Source organism: Schistosoma haematobium, chromosome 1 (genome assembly GCF_000699445.3).
Source record: "Schistosoma haematobium chromosome 1, whole genome shotgun sequence".
NCBI lineage: Eukaryota > Metazoa > Platyhelminthes > Trematoda > Strigeidida > Schistosomatidae > Schistosoma > Schistosoma haematobium.
Window position 1 is genome coordinate 38754736 of NC_067196.1, and position 16149 is coordinate 38770884.

At 35.9% G+C, this 16149-nt stretch overlaps 1 protein-coding gene across 2 annotated transcripts in view; it reads right to left on the bottom strand.

Moving 5' to 3' along the window:
• The window catches only part of MS3_00009640 (uncharacterized protein), a 25978-nt gene extending 10684 nt beyond the window's left edge, over window positions 1–15294 (bottom strand). The window contains exons 1-4 of one of the 2 annotated variants that reach the window (XM_051218038.1): window positions 15223–15294; window positions 12787–13053; window positions 9785–9930; window positions 2059–2331 (exon numbers count right to left, since the gene is read on the bottom strand). In XM_051218038.1, the coding sequence (XP_051073999.1) occupies window positions 2059–2331; window positions 9785–9930; window positions 12787–13033 (666 nt within the window). In that variant the 5' untranslated portion in view covers window positions 13034–13053; window positions 15223–15294. The remainder of the gene's footprint in view (window positions 1–2058; window positions 2332–9784; window positions 9931–12786; window positions 13054–15222) is intronic. The other variant, XM_051218039.1, reaches the window with a different exon arrangement.
• Window positions 15295–16149: the final 855 nt, after the last annotated feature.

Consider the following 16149-nt stretch of genomic DNA (forward strand, 5'->3'; position numbering starts at 1 on the left):
AGCTGTATCTAGGAATATCATTAGCTTTCACACAAAGTATGACGAAGTCTAATATGCATATATACAATAGTGTTTTTGTCTACTCGATTCACACTATTAATAGCCCTTAAACCTTTTGCTACGGGATTGTAAATTATATATATATATATAATAGAGATAAATTAATGTCTCTATAAACATTGACGCTTTCCTCATGCACTCCAGAATGTTACCAGTCAGTCAGTCAGTAACAACGTAGAACTTCGTACGTACGTACATCAGTTCGAGTTGCCATACCACATGAGCACAGAGATGCAGTTGTCGATTCAAATTCCATAGTGGTAGAGGTAGTAAGAGCATAAACAGTAATCAATAGTATTAGCTATCTGAGTACATTAATGAACAACATTCACTTGACTTGTCTACTATTAAACTTTCCAACGGATTTATAAGGAATATAAATAATTCAAAATGTATCATGTAAATTTAATAGCGATTCACACTGACTTTGTAAGAAATGAATGAATGCTACAACTTACCAGCTATTCACAGCAGTTATGTATCTGACTTTCAATTACATTCCTAGTATTCAGATTAGAGATACTAAACAGCTATTCAGACTGAAAGCAAGAGTATTCGAACCTTCAGAATGATAGTTGAGAGCCGAATGTTGTAATTACTATGAAACCAGACAACGGTGGGATTATTTACGGACGAACTGATCAGATTCAAGAGGGAACTCTCAGATTTCGGCGTGAAATTCACTCACTCGAATGACGACACAGAATTTTCGGCATTATAGTTGATGCAGTTTGGTAATGAAAACACTAACTCTACTTTTCAACCCTAACTTCTAACACTAAATTCTAATCCTAATCACTCACACTAACTTATACCCTCTTTTGTCCATAGGTAGTTGGAATTTCTTAAAATCGCTTTCGTGTCGCTCAAAGCTCGACCGTAAATTAGTGTCATCCAAATAACGACTAAACTACTGGTTCCTGACTCATTTTTTCAACAGAACAGAGTTAAACTACATTTTTTGAATACTTTACTCCTTTGGAAAACAAAAAGATAATTTATTATCTTTTGTCAAATATTCGGAATTATTGATTAAACTAATCACCTACAAGCTAACATGTAGAAACCATTGAAATACAAAAGGTTACATATTTTCAAGAATATGATTGAAGATTATGACCAATAAAAACTTTACAATGAATATAAATTTATGAAATATGAAGAGTTCTTCCTACCAGAAGTTGAGATATGCTGTAAAAATAAATAAAAAAAGGGGTTGGAATCTCTATTTCATTACAACTGATGAGATTTTTCAGTTCTAAACAAAGAACGAACTGATTCGGCTACAAGCCTAAATGCCTCAGTGAAATTCGGTCGAAAGGTCTTAAATGTTAAACTCTAAGCCATGAACAATTAGAAATTTTAAGTTCAATCCACGGACTGTTTACTAAAGCACAATTTTAGGTAAAAAGTACACTTGCTCACTTCTCCAAGACCTAAAAAATATTTTTTCATTGGCATCAACTTTTAAAAAGGAATTACTCCCAGCTTCTAATTTCCATTTTTATACAAAGATGTTCAGTGAACTTGCTGGAAGTTGAAATAATTGACGATTTGTTAACAATAGTCATAAAACTACTTGTAAGTAATATGTATCAAGTTGAAATAATTGACTTGTCAACATTAGTCACAAAACTGCTTGTAAGTAATATGTATCAAGTTGAAATAATTGACTTGTCAACATTAGTCACAAAACTGCTTGTAAGTAATAAGTATCAAAACGTGGCTGAGAAGACGTCGCAGTCATCAGGAGAGAAAAGCTTCAGTACGTCAAAGCACAACATTTGAATACTGGATCAAAAGACATTTCAGACCGTAGAACACACCGCAAGATACAAACAGATGATCCAAGGCTACGTATATGTATTATATAAACACTGTGATTTCTCACAACAAACATTGATTGCTTCTGCCTATTGCTCTGTTCTACACAATCACCACAGATAAAATAGTCAAATTATAAGCACAGAATAATCATTAATCTTTATCAATTATTACCTGACAAAACGGAATATTTTCTGGAAGCAGTTCAGCCAACTGTTTTATCCAAGCTGTAGGTTCACGCAAAGGAAAAAAATCTGTTACGATACAGCTGATATTAACATTTTGTATCAAACTTAAAACGGACTGAGCGACTGTATCAGCATAACAACAATTATTTACTGATTCCGGTAATTTACGCTTGATGCCCGTTTTGACTGACTGATTGGTCGGTGAGCTGTTATTGGCAACTGATGTAATATGAAATGGTATGCAAAGTTCACGACATTCCTAAATAAAAAAGGAGGCCAAACTTTACTATGTTAAATGTTACACATATTAACACGATAAAATCTTACAAATGCAACTCATATACGAAATGCTTATATATATACCATTTAAACACAGCACTCAATAAAACAGAAACTAAAATATGCATCATACAAAGGCGTTGTACAGACACAAATAAAAAGAGAAATAAACGATAATAAAAAAATAACAGAAGCAGATTTCAAAAAGATCTTGGAATTCTCTTCTTTATACACATGAAATAAAAACAACAGCGCAATTGTCACGTGTAAGTATTATGAGTTTCACCTGGTAACGATAACTCAGAATATCCAGGACCAGAAACAGGGTGGGCCCAAAGTCGCCAATCTTAGAGATTACGTTTGTCTCTCAAACATTAGTTAATAGGAAACATATATATTTTTAGTAACTGAAACTAACGTTCAAATATTTCATTTTACTAAGACAATGACTTGCTGTGATCTCCCATAGGTCTTCACCAACTCACTGATGTATTGTGAGTCAGGTTTGTGTTAAGGAACGGAAACAACTGAATAAGTTATCTGATAAGAAGTTGGATTAAATAACACATATTATACGAATAACATGGAATCCTTATTTTTGTGAGGATAGTGAATTTTAACAATACTGTAGCAGAGCTCCTAAGCTTTAATAAACAGATGGAATTAATTCAATCAGTAAGTCTACAACTAACTTTCTATAACATAGCGGTTCCTCTTCTTCTAAGTGAAGCTTCTAGTAAAGCCTAACTAAATGGCAGTACATAGTTAGCAAAATCCTTTGATAGCAAACAGTCAGTGAGTGAACTTGTGATGTCTAGTATCATGTTAAGTACAAATGGGTTATTCTAGCCTCCAGACAGATCAGTTTATTCATTCTTCTTGAGTCATGTTTTGACCTTGTCAATTATTAGTTTATTAACCTCGACTGTTCTTGTATGAGTATAGGTGTGTGTACTGCCTACCCTATTAATTACATGTCTTTGGCTTATTTTGTTTCGCTTTATCAAAACCAGTTGGCTCATTCGCCTTCTCCGCTTCCCTTTCCCTTTTAATTCTGAATATCTATTTGGATAAACAAGTGCTTAAAATAAATTAATTCAACGCAAACCGTATTTACATTCTCATTACCGCCGTCGCACGAACGGGGTTAGCCTAGGTAGTATACGGATTAGAATGGCAGATTTATTTTTATAGTACGTCTAAACGTCCATTCAAATCGGAGTCAGATCAGGACGCAGCACAATAACTAACATAACCTACAATGATAAATTATATAAATACGAATTATTTTTAAGTAGAACAACCTAATTATTGCTTTGTAACATTATAAAGTACTAGATAATAGAAACATGTCAGATTACCAAGTAATTCATACAATATATAAAATTGTCTTAAGTTAGACCACCACTGAGAAACTGAAAGCACTGGACGACCATTTCGTTCTAGTATGGGACTCCTCGGCAGTTCATGATCTCAAGAAAAGTGAGCAGTCTTCACAACCACTTGATGACAAATATAACATTGTGATTTTTTACTGAGTAGTTGGTAACCATGATTTCTTTAAAAGTAACATCATTATTCATTAATGTCCCACTCATGGAGACTCCAGAATATACTTGTGAACAACTTGCAAAAAAGGGATGGAAAGTGAAGTTCCAATTAATATCATAAAACGATTGTTACTGAAATGCACTTTGAGTGCGAATTTCAAGTTTAACGGAGACGTCGATAGACGAATATATGGAGTTGTAATGGGTTTGCTATTAAGTCCCATACTAGCTGACATTTTTCTGACTAAACTAGAAAATGGTCCACAATTTATCAGAAAATTCACACTTTATTGTCGGTGTATAAATGAGACGTTCATCCTCTGTAAAGATAGTACACTCAGTCATTAGGTTAACTTCCAAAGAAAGTGAAAGTAGAACAGTTTTTCCGAACACTTTGTTAACAAAAAGAGCTGGTGCGTTTATGTTATGACCTTGGATCGCTTTTACCCCGTGATACTTGTTATGACTTGACCTTGGTCTGTGTAGTCTAAATTATGACCTTGACGCGTTAGGCTGAGTGGCTTAACCTTGAGTCTAATATGCGTGAGTTCGAGATGGGGTAGAGAGAACTATTCTAAATCCTGATTGGTTGGCAAGCACGCGAGTGAAAGAAGACAAGACAGTTGGAACACTAAACTCTGGATTCTCTGAATTCGGATTACTACAAAAATGTACATGAATAAATAAGTGCATATCTTGACCACGACGTACGATAATTTGGAAAAATACAGTTATGCCCGAACAGGGAATTAGGGTAGAAATTATAGTGCAAAATATAATGTTTAAATTACAATATTTTTGGAACAAAAAAGGGTATGCTAGTGAATGATACATAGAACGAAAGCTCGTGTTATGTAGAATAAGATAGGGACAAAAATAAATATAAGTGTTTTACAGGTTTTGAATGAAATGCAATAACGTCCCAAGAAAATAGCTTTCGTAATTGTCTGGGCTTCTTAGTTCCCCGTTCATAACACCTTCCCCCTTTAAAAAAAAAGAAAAAAAAATGGTTAGTTACTATATACAGGTAAGTGCTGAGATATCATCATTGATATCTTCCTTCGGAAACGTATGTTCTCCTCTTTGGGTCTACCTGTAGAATATCTGGTCTTCTGCGTTTCCGTGATGCTTTCCTAATAGGACTTTGTTCAGGTTGCGTGGTCTTCTGAGTCGCTGAGCATTTTATGTCAAAACTGTCCAGAATGATTCTCCACATTGAGTCTAATTTCTCGGTTTTCTGTGAAGTGCCAGCATTTTCCAGTATGTGGTTGACATGGCGTGTCCACTTCTGTCCTTCAACTTCCACCACATACATTACGTTCCCTTGTCTCTTAAGTATGCGTCCACTGGTCCATTGTGGAGGTGAATATCGGAAATCGCGGACGTATACCTTCTGATTTTTCTGGAAAATTCTGCGTTTCGCCCCATGATGGCGATCAAATTGGTTTTCCATCTTTCTGTTTCTTTTTCCGATGTCTCTTTGCTGTGGTTTCATGGCATCGAGGGCAGTTCTTACTTTTCTACCAAACATAATTTCTGCTGGGGACATTTGATTTGGTGTTGATGGGTTTGGAGTTGTTCTACAGACCAAGAGAAAGTCATCAAGAATCTCCTCTATCTTTCCCTCCCCTTTTGCCTTCAGTAGCGCTCTTTTGAAGGTATCTACAAACCTTTCGGCCTGACCATTCGATTGTGGATGGTACGGAGGTGAACGGACATGTTTGACTCCAAACCTCTTGCAGAAATCTGAGAAGATGGAAGAAATAAACTGAGTGCCGTTATCTGTCACGAGAACATCTGGAACTCCAAAACGGGAGAATAACTGCCGTAGCTTCATGATAGTCTGTTGCGAAGTGATTTGATTTATAGGAAAAATCTCCGGCCATTTTGAATAAGCATCAACACAAACGAGGAAGTACGTACCCTGGAATGGGCCAGCAAAATCAACATGTATACGCGACCAAGGTTCTTCTGGAGATGGCCAGGAATGTAGTTCAGCTTTTCGTGGACACTTAGAAACCTCAGCACATTTTCTGCACGCACGCACGAAATCTTCGATGTGTTCATCGATATTAGGCCAATATACATAACTTCGAGCAATAGCTTTCATTCTTCCAGTACCTGGATGGGCTGTATGCAGTTGTTTCAGGACGAGTGAGCGTAAGTTATACGGAACCACTACGCGATCAGCAACCATTATACAGTCATTGACGATGGATAAAGATTGGCGTCGTTGATAATACTGTTTCAGTTCATGAGATGTTATACGTGGGGGCCAACCACGCTGGATAAATGTAGATAATCGTCTTAAGATAGGATCGCGGCGAGTGTGTTCAGCGATTCGAGCAGCTGTCACTGGAAGAATTTGTCGAAGATGGTTTATGTAAGATACGGACGACAATTGAGAGGAAGCAGAAGACTTTGATGTAGACATAACATTAGAAAGAAGTACATGAGATTCCGAAGTTTCACCAGCGCATACTTTGTCTGAAGTATTCGATTTGGAAATTTTATGAGAAGGCAATGAATCGGCGGTATTTGATTTGACATGGTGAGAACACATAACATTTGAATTGTTTGATTCAGAAAGATCATAAGAACATGTTTCATCAGAAGCATTTAATTCGTTAATATCCAGAGAGGATGATTCGTCGGAGGCATTTGATTTAGAAATATCATTAGGGATTTGGATAGAATCATAGGAAACATTTTGAGAACATACCTCATCTAATAATTTATTCAAAGTATCAACATGTGCAATCCAATCTAATCCCAATAGATCTAAATCGTGTCGATTTGTTAGATAACAAACATCTGTAAATTTACTTCCCATAAGTTGAACATTGCATAGGACCTCTCCTGTCAACTTTACTATGTCTCCTGACGCATTTCGGGTGACATGTTCTGTCGGTCGGATGGATGGGCATCCTAACTTGTGCCATGTGTTCTTTGAAATCAACGTGACATCAGAAGCAGTGTCTAACTGAAGTCGTATAAGTTTTCCATTTACTAATAAATTTACAAATTTCCGCCTATTTTTAAATCCAACTTTAAAGGTTGCAAACGTGGTTTTAATCTGACTATTTGATTGTTGCTTTGAATTTTCACTACGATGTTTAGTCTTGCGTTTATTTAACGAACAATGACCTTCTTTGTGGCCAATGCGATGACATTTGCGGCATTTATGATTCTTAAACGGACAGAATTTTGCAAAATGCCATGCTCCGCAGAACCAGCATGGTGATGGGGGGTTGGCAGGTTTTTTCATGCTTGTACAGTTTTGTTTCGATGATTTTATGGATCGGAGCGCATTAATTGAATCAGAACCGGAAGGTTTACCCTTCTGTTGCACCATCGCAGTGTCATGCTTGAGATTAAGTAACCGCTGACATTCGGTTGTGACCATTTGTAATGTCATATTTGGTTCTTGTTCAATGCGTACCAACATTCTGGTACGGACATCTGCATCTTCTTCATTCTTTAGACCACATATGAAAATCAAGCATTTAAATTGGTCCGCTGTGATTTCGTTTATTTTGAAGCGTTCGCACTGTCGATTTACCTTCCCGGCATACGTGAGATAATCGTCCTCTGGAGATTTCGTTATTTGGAAGCATTTATAGCGAGTATTAAATAATGAGGACTGTTCATCGAAAATATCAGATAAAATCTGGACTGTATCTTTGAATGATACATCTCGTGGATTTTGCGGCAAGATAAAATTCACATATTTATTATATTCCTGTGTTCCCAGTCTTCTTAAGAGTAAGCGGACTTTTGCTGCGTCATCAAGATGCGAGCATTCAACGCGGAAAATATCTTCACAGCGGTGAAACCACGAACTGAAAATGACATTAGCTTCAGGATCATACTGGAATTCAGAAATAGAATTTATGATGCTTTCATGCTTATCTGATTGACAAGCTGAGGACGACTGTAATGAGAACATTCGTGCGAATGCATCCAAAAGCTTCGTCTGATTTGCATCATTTTGTGCTTGCTGCATTTGAAGAATAGTTTTAAGGTCATCCAATGAAACAGGCATTTTGTACTGGATCAATCAATATAGGAAAGAAAAAACAAAATTCTCCGTCGCCAGTTGTTATGACCTTGAATCGCTTTTACCCCGTGATACTTGTTATGAATTGACCTTGGTCGGTGTAGTCTAAATTATGACCTTGACGCGTTAGGCTGAGTGGCTTAACCTTGAGTCTAATATGCGTGAGTTCGAGATGGGGTAGAGAGAACTATTCTAAATCCTGATTGGTTGGCAAGCACACACGTGAAAGAAGACAAGACAGTTGGAACACTAAACTCTGGATTCTCTGAATTCGGATTACTACAAAAATGTACATGAATAAATAAGTGCATATCTTGACCACGACGTACGATAATTTGGAAAAATACAGTTATGCCCGAACAGGGAATTAGGGTAGAAATTATAGTGCAAAATATAATGTTTAAATTACAATATTTTTGGAACAAAAAAGGGTATGCTAGTGAATGATACATAGAACGAAAGCTCGTGTTATGTAGAATAAGATAGGGACAAAAATAAATATAAGTGTTTTACAGGTTTTGAATGAAATGCAATAACGTCCCAAGAAAATAGCTTTCGTAATTGTCTGGGCTTCTTAGTTCCCCGTTCATAACAGTTTATAAGAAAGAACTTAAACGAGGAAAGTACCTGGAAAGGTCAGTACACATTTCCTTAGTTTTTACCTCTACAGTACAAAAGAAACTTGATGAACACTTAGTTCTATATGTTCTGCTGATATAGTTGAAAAGCTAAACGGCATGCGTATTACTTGTAGGGATACAGACACTCTAGAAAGTTTATAAACAAATATACGACCACAAAGATTAGAATAGGCGAAATACAAACAGTGAATAAGAAATCCCTGTTCATATGCCTACAATTCAGAGGTGATGCAGCCAGTGAAATACTAATCTAGAAATTACGTAGGACAATTCAGAGAACGTTAAACGCCAGAAAACTGAGACTAGTGTTTCCTACCCACCAAGGCTAAAAGACGACTTACCTACAACCTCATTTGTATTTCACAATTCGACTTCTCTTGTGGAGCAAGTTATATTAAACGAAGTTCTAGGGATTTACATTTTCGTGATCCTAAACATCTCTCAGAGTGACTAAGAAAAGGTGTAATCAAGAAAGAAAACAGCTTAATACTAGCCCATTTAGTCCAAACCGGTTACAGCGCCAGTATAAATCAATCTTAATAATTTATCAGGTTAGTAATTTTTTGCCAAAATCCGTCTTACTCAAAGTCCTTCAAACAGCAGAAGCGATAGCCATTCAGATTAAAAAACTGGGACTAGGTGTACAGAGAAGTATATTCAATCCATTATTTTACCTTGGCTCCAACCTCAGGACCAATAAATCAATAGTAATTTTAACAACAGAATGGCCCAACTTGACCAATGTACATTGAACTTTTCTTAGATATTATTGTCTTTGTTATTCTTATTTGTATATCCTTGTATTATCATTACCAATATTATTATTATCACTATTATTATTATTATCATTAATTAATAAGTAATCTGAAAAGAATACGAAGATTTTGATTTTATCCGGTACTGATATAGCATTGTGCGCTTTAATTTTCTTAAATAATACAAGCTGCTCCACGATGTCACCTATCATCTGCAACATAAGACGGAACGATCCAAGTAAGATAAACTAACGGATAAGTGACTAAATATATGAGGATGGCATTGCTGGAAGAGATAAAATTTAACTTTAGTTAGCAACTAAACATCGACAGAAACCCTGACAGGTAATTGTGACATCTCATTAACAGGGCCTCTCACTCGAACATTAGGACTAATCACTTAATTAAATACGAATATAACACTTACTTTCTCTACTTCTTTCAATCCTTCAACCATAAAGGTATAATGTCGTAACGTTTCGGCTTGAAATTTCGGAACCAAACAGAAACAAACGTGTAGTGGGACTTTAAATTTCAATGCTAAACGTTGAGCAAACAAGAAAGCCCAATTATCTAAAGGAAACATTTCATTTTTAAACAAGTAATAAAAAAATAGTTAAAATGATGGGGATAATACTAATAAAGTTAATGCAAAATTAATATATTGAAACAAATTAGCATAATTGATAGAATGGCATAGGGTAATAAGTAATTAGTTTTATCATCCCAAAAAATTACCAAAGTATTGATTTGGTACTGAATTATACTGAATTAACATGATTAGCTTTTTAAAAACAGAATCTAGCCAGAGAAACGACTAACACAAATGTCATAGTGTTCAGGTAGCATTTAGAAGTAAACTTTTGCCATTTATAATTATATTTGATTGAAAATGGACCAACTTATTGACTCTATTGTTCATGAAGTCAATACAATAGAAAGTGACGGAATTAAGCCTTCGATGGTTTTTCACCCAGCGAACAATCTGATAGTCGTAGTCATCTTTATTGTGTATGAATTATACTTTAGTACCATTATTCGATTTGCAACGACAAGTATGTATGTTCATTTTCTCTGCCTCTGAGCACAAACATATAAGACAGTTTCCATCGGATTTGAAATTTTTCAACCTAGCACAAACATCAGTTTTAACAGACGCATTTTAAAAGAATTCCAAAGCAAACCCCGTAGATATAAAGTGGTTATGATTTCGTCTAGCTTGCATAGTTTACTCAAACAGATATGCAACCCAACTACAGATGACAATAAACATCTATCTAAAATAAAACTTCCTCCACTAATTATTGGTAGTTAATGTGAAGACAAAGCATTAGTGTTTATAACTCATTTACCTCATTTACTTGACTCTGTACCGTACTCCAAGTGCGGAAAACAGTGATACTACACCACATAATTCCCGGTGGGGAGGATTTCGAACTGTTGACTTAGTGACCGAAAGACAGATGGTTTACCTACTGAGCCAATGCTTTCGACAAAACTATAAGATGGTTCGTAAAACGTTTCAAGGAAATAATGCTAACAATAATTAATTCGTCCAACTTGTCAGAAAATAAATACAGAAGAAAACTCATAAAAATTTCTTTCTGGAAGCGAATTGATACTAAATGTGATATGCATACCGACCAACTTTATTATAATTTTCTATACACTGGAGAACCACTTGGCCTAAAATAATTTTTTTAAGACAATAAACAAAAAACAACAACAAAATGTCGTTGAACGTAACATGAAAAATAGACACACTGAATGAGTGCAAAACACTGAAGGAATTAAAATACAACCAAAATACTAACAGCACATTTCAGATTTAAAAAATGGGACAACGAACAAAGTACACAAACAAACCGATGAGGGGAAAAACACTGACAAACAAGGAACTAAAGTTGTCTTAATAGCAGAAAATGGCACAAACAAGGGTAAGGAAAATTATGGATCATATTTGGTATATAACACATCCATTCACTAACGAAACTAACTCGTATAGAACGGTTAGATATGGTTATGTCTAAATACAAAAAAATAAAGGAAAAATACAACGAAAAGGTGATCATAAACTTCGGTCAGATAAGCTCTGTTATTTGAGTAGATACCATATCCTATCTTTTAAGAAAATATAGACCAAAATGAAATGCCAAAATAAACAGTGAATAAAGTAAAAAAATAAGTGACTGAATGTATAAATGCCTTGAACAAAATGAATACATTGAGAGCTGTCATGTAAAGCTTATAAATACCGGTTTCAATGAGTACTGTCGTGATATTTCAGTTTTTCATATCGTTCAAGAACACGAGCGCATGCATAATGCCCAATTGGTCCTATTGTTTAAATGAACAATCAGTTCCATATCAACTAAATGGTCACTTGTAAAAGTATATCTTGACAGTATCGGAATTCGACTAGGAGTGACTGGTTTATAATTTCAAACTTTTCACGTGTCGAAACTGGAGCAATCAAACAACCGTGGCAATATGTGAGAATCAAATAAATACACGGACTTGTACACAATAAATATTATACACAACTATGACAAGCAGGTGCTTCCAAATTTAAAATAAATGGAGAAATTATAACTATACTACTTAAATAAAATAAATTCTTAGTAATCTGTCCAAAACCGGTCACAGATTTGACGCTAATGTGCATGAGCCCAAAAATTTAAAAAACTTGGATAATTTAATTCAATTATTAATGAGTTTATAGGTATCAATACCAAGGTTGGACTTGATAGTTTCAAACAAATTGAGCATTTGGTAGATAATTAATAATGAATATATTTTTGTTATATCCCGATGAGTAGAAATACAATTTTTCTACTCATTGGGATTTACTTAGTCAAAGAAGGCATGTTTAACGTGTTTGCTTGACAACAGGCATATCGAACCCGTGAAAAACCCTTAAAAATGATCTGAAATAAAAGTTTTGAAGTAGACTGACCAATATGCGACCCCCCATGCTGCTAAGACAAACTACGTAAAATAATTTCCTGCAGTTTTTTTCAAACCAGTTTTATGTTGCTGAATTTTTGCGTTTGTTTGGCAGCAGGTTGTATGCGCTCACTGACAAAAGAAATAGAATCTATGTAACTTGGAAAAGCTCGGCATTTTAGAAAACATAAACATCATAGGTTACAATCTTACGGAGCGATGCATTAAACTCACAGATAGATGACAGCTAAAACTCGCTCATGTACTTTAGACCTTTTCATCTAACCCAAACTTCTAACGTTTAAAAAGAACTGACTACCAGAACACAAAATAGTTGAGAGATGATTTGTAGTCACTACCTTAGTTTCGCAAGTAACTACGACTCACTCTCCCGATTGTAACCACCATATATACATCAACTTTGTCAATCCATTGAATCGGTATGTAAACATTTCATCTTACTTAAAAGAATGCATAGTTTACCTTGTACTCTTTGGTCACGTATCATCCAATAAAGAACTCCCATTTTATTGTCAGACTTTAGAATTGTTTCATGAGTTTTCTCTTCAAAATTTTCATCCAGTGAAGGAAAATGATTAGGTCCTTTTAACTGACGTACGCGACACTTTGCATATTTGAATTCCGAAACAGTATTTGCAACAGTCAGACGCTTTTTAGCAATATCTTGGATCCATTGTAAAACATCATATCTCCCTACTTGTGAAGTCATGAATCTTCAACAGTGGAGATCTGTCAAATAAAGCATCAACAATACTTCAGCTTCTTAATCAAGTACGGACTTATATGTTGAGGTTTAAGGAGCGTTTTTTATTTTATTAGGGCTAGTGACATTACTCTGGTGCCCTGGCCAGAATAAGTTGGGTAGGGTTAGAACCTTTGAATACTACCGGTAGCAAATCAGGTATCTAAGTGCTGAATAATTACTACAAACCCTTTGGCTGCAACAAGATAATGAGAAATCAAAAACTGGCACTTACGGACAGAACAGTAATAGTGAAGTGAGTAAAGTTGACAAAAGTTAATTGTCTTAGTTAGTTATAATCTGGCTTGGTAATTAAGAATGAATCCATGATAAACGTATACTATATTTAATACGTCAAGATTAACGACGCTGAAACGGTCGTTCCCTGGAGTTTAATCATGTTGAAAAATAAGGCTGGTGTAGTCTCAAAACTGTTACTCCCAGAACGAGTTTGTGACGCTGATCGAACAGGAATATGACAGAGACAGAGTATTTCTGCCAGCTGATCAGCATATGAAAATATGCTACCTTCCACTTTAAGAAGCAGACACTAATTCAAAAACAACACACAGTGTCTCCAATCTGTCAGTCATAAGCCATGTAGAACCTGGGACATATATGCATTGGACCTAATTGCGAAACCACATCATCACAGGCGGGATTGGTACAGAAGTGATAAAGACTAGCAATAAAAAAATATTTGGGAAAAAACAATCACAGTATCGGTGCCAGTACGACCTATTCTGAAACATTGTATAATATAGTCCAGTACGAAAGTTAATGACTTCATGGACTGATGTTGCGTTTTGTTTTGACCGTCCTTAGCCTTCTATCCTTATACACAAGCTAGCATTTCCAGTTGACGTAGATAGTGGTTGGATAAATATAATACTTATCCCAGTTAAATCCTTAGACGAAGATTCACTTCAACCAATTTCGCATATTTGATTGTCCCGCGGCAAATGAACAGTGCTTGGGAGAAATCGATGACCAAAGGCCTGTGGCCTACATACATCTACTTTCACAAGCTATACATCCAGGCTATAGGGTAGAACAAAGAAGAACACAGCGTACATCTCCCTTGGTTGACAAACAAACACCACACCTATGCTGAAAGGCTAAACAAACTTCCTGGAGCTATGCAGAGAATTTTTTAAGGCATCAATGCATTGAACTTGTCACTTCCAAAATGAGTGGATTGGTTGACAAACTCAACTACATCTCTCTATATTTAGTTTAATCGTTAATGCAAATAATTCCCGAAGCAACATTTCGCATGCAGAGGGGGGAGGAAAAAATCCTGTCTAGAACATACTGGTGTCGCTGTTTAAGGCGACCGAAAGAATTTTTATTTTCTCAGCCTTTGTCCTGGGACCAAAGGAAAGATGAATACTTGATTAATATACCTAAGTCCACATCTGAAATAAGCCCGGTTTCCCCACATTTGCTGCTCAAAAGCTTTGTTCAACCACCTAATGACAAGTGACGTCAGTACTCGGGGTACTATGTAAGCTAAAGAAATTTTTCTGTGGCTACCACGAAAAGACTTAAACTTCCGTATAAATGATGAGACAGCCAGATATCGAGACTAGTCAGATGGAATTACACCTAGTGCCGAAAACCCAGATAAAATTCGTCACTAGAGCATTTAGAACTTAGATATCACTCGTAAGGATCTCCGGAGTCCTATTGCTCTATCTCTCTAGCTACAGCCTTTTTAACTTCGTTGAATGTTGGGTGCGGATCGGTAGACATACACGAAAAGGATAGGAAGTCAAGCACCAACCCTGGGCGAACCACAGAATTTCTGACCTGAAATTGGATGTTCTAAAAGTTATTAATTTCATATATTTTGTGTGAGTAATGTTTTACATAATTCGAAAATAGTTCTCGAGCTCTCAATTTCGAGGGAAATTTGACCCATTTCAAGGAAGCCGCAATAGTAAACTCTAGGGAAATGGCACCGAAAACCAAAAAATTCCTCAGACCTGGGGAGATTCCCCAATGTCTTCTTTTAACCTTGGTGAAGGTCACTATACTTTGTTGGTTCCCCCAAAATTCCGCCAAACTAAGGAACCACGGACACCATACAGGCGGTTTTTAAAATACGTCTAATTCGGAATACGGACAATACGATAAAATACAGAGTGACTCACAAACGAAAGGAAAACGTATGAATTGACGAACTTAAAACTTAGTCGTACATACCAGTTTTAAGTGTGCCGCTGTTTGAACACAAAGGCTATCGTGATCAGTTTCAAGACTGTAGTCTCTACTATTAACGAAATACCCGGAGAAATATCCTTATTTATAAATGGAATTGATAGAGCTGTGCTACGCGGTTGAGCGAATGGTAAACGTGAAGATGACCTCAAGCTCTTGGTGCATGTAAAATAAAACAGGATTAGAAATTTGTGTTTCCGTGGACTTTATCGATGTGCTTGTTAAAATCACTATAACTAAGCGGTTATGTTAATTTACTCACTAGAATTCTTGACAATTGATGCACTCTTAAAACCGTTTCTTTGGCTAATTACTGAACTTAATGGTAGAATGGCAGTATTATCGAAGAGGTGAATGCTTGATGAGTACGTTCTGGCTTATACGTGGAAAACTGTGAAATTGCTTGGAATTTCTTGTTAAATTCTGCGTTGTTAAACAAGAATAGATGACAATCTATCAGACGCTAGTTTATCATTAAGTAATTTAAGTACTGTGATTAAGTGACCTCTTGTCTTTCCTTATGGTGAGGGGAGGCGCAGTTGTAGTTAACCCATACCTTTTTCTGAGGCCGAACTAGGAAGGTCTTTAACCACATCTGTGAGGTTATCTCAGTGGGGCCGTAACTTTTAATTTATGCCAAGGAGTCGGACAATGATTTAAATTAGGAGTTTGGGTGAAGTTCATATCACTAGCTCGCATTGACTGAATTGAAAGATTCCTAAAGTCTACGTCCTATTAATAAGCCAGGGTTCGAAAATAATTAATTACTCTTTACTTTCTCTCGAATGACTAAAACTCTCCAGGTCTAAAACTCACTAGATGGCGTGGTAAAGTTTAACCACAAATGACATTCACTTACC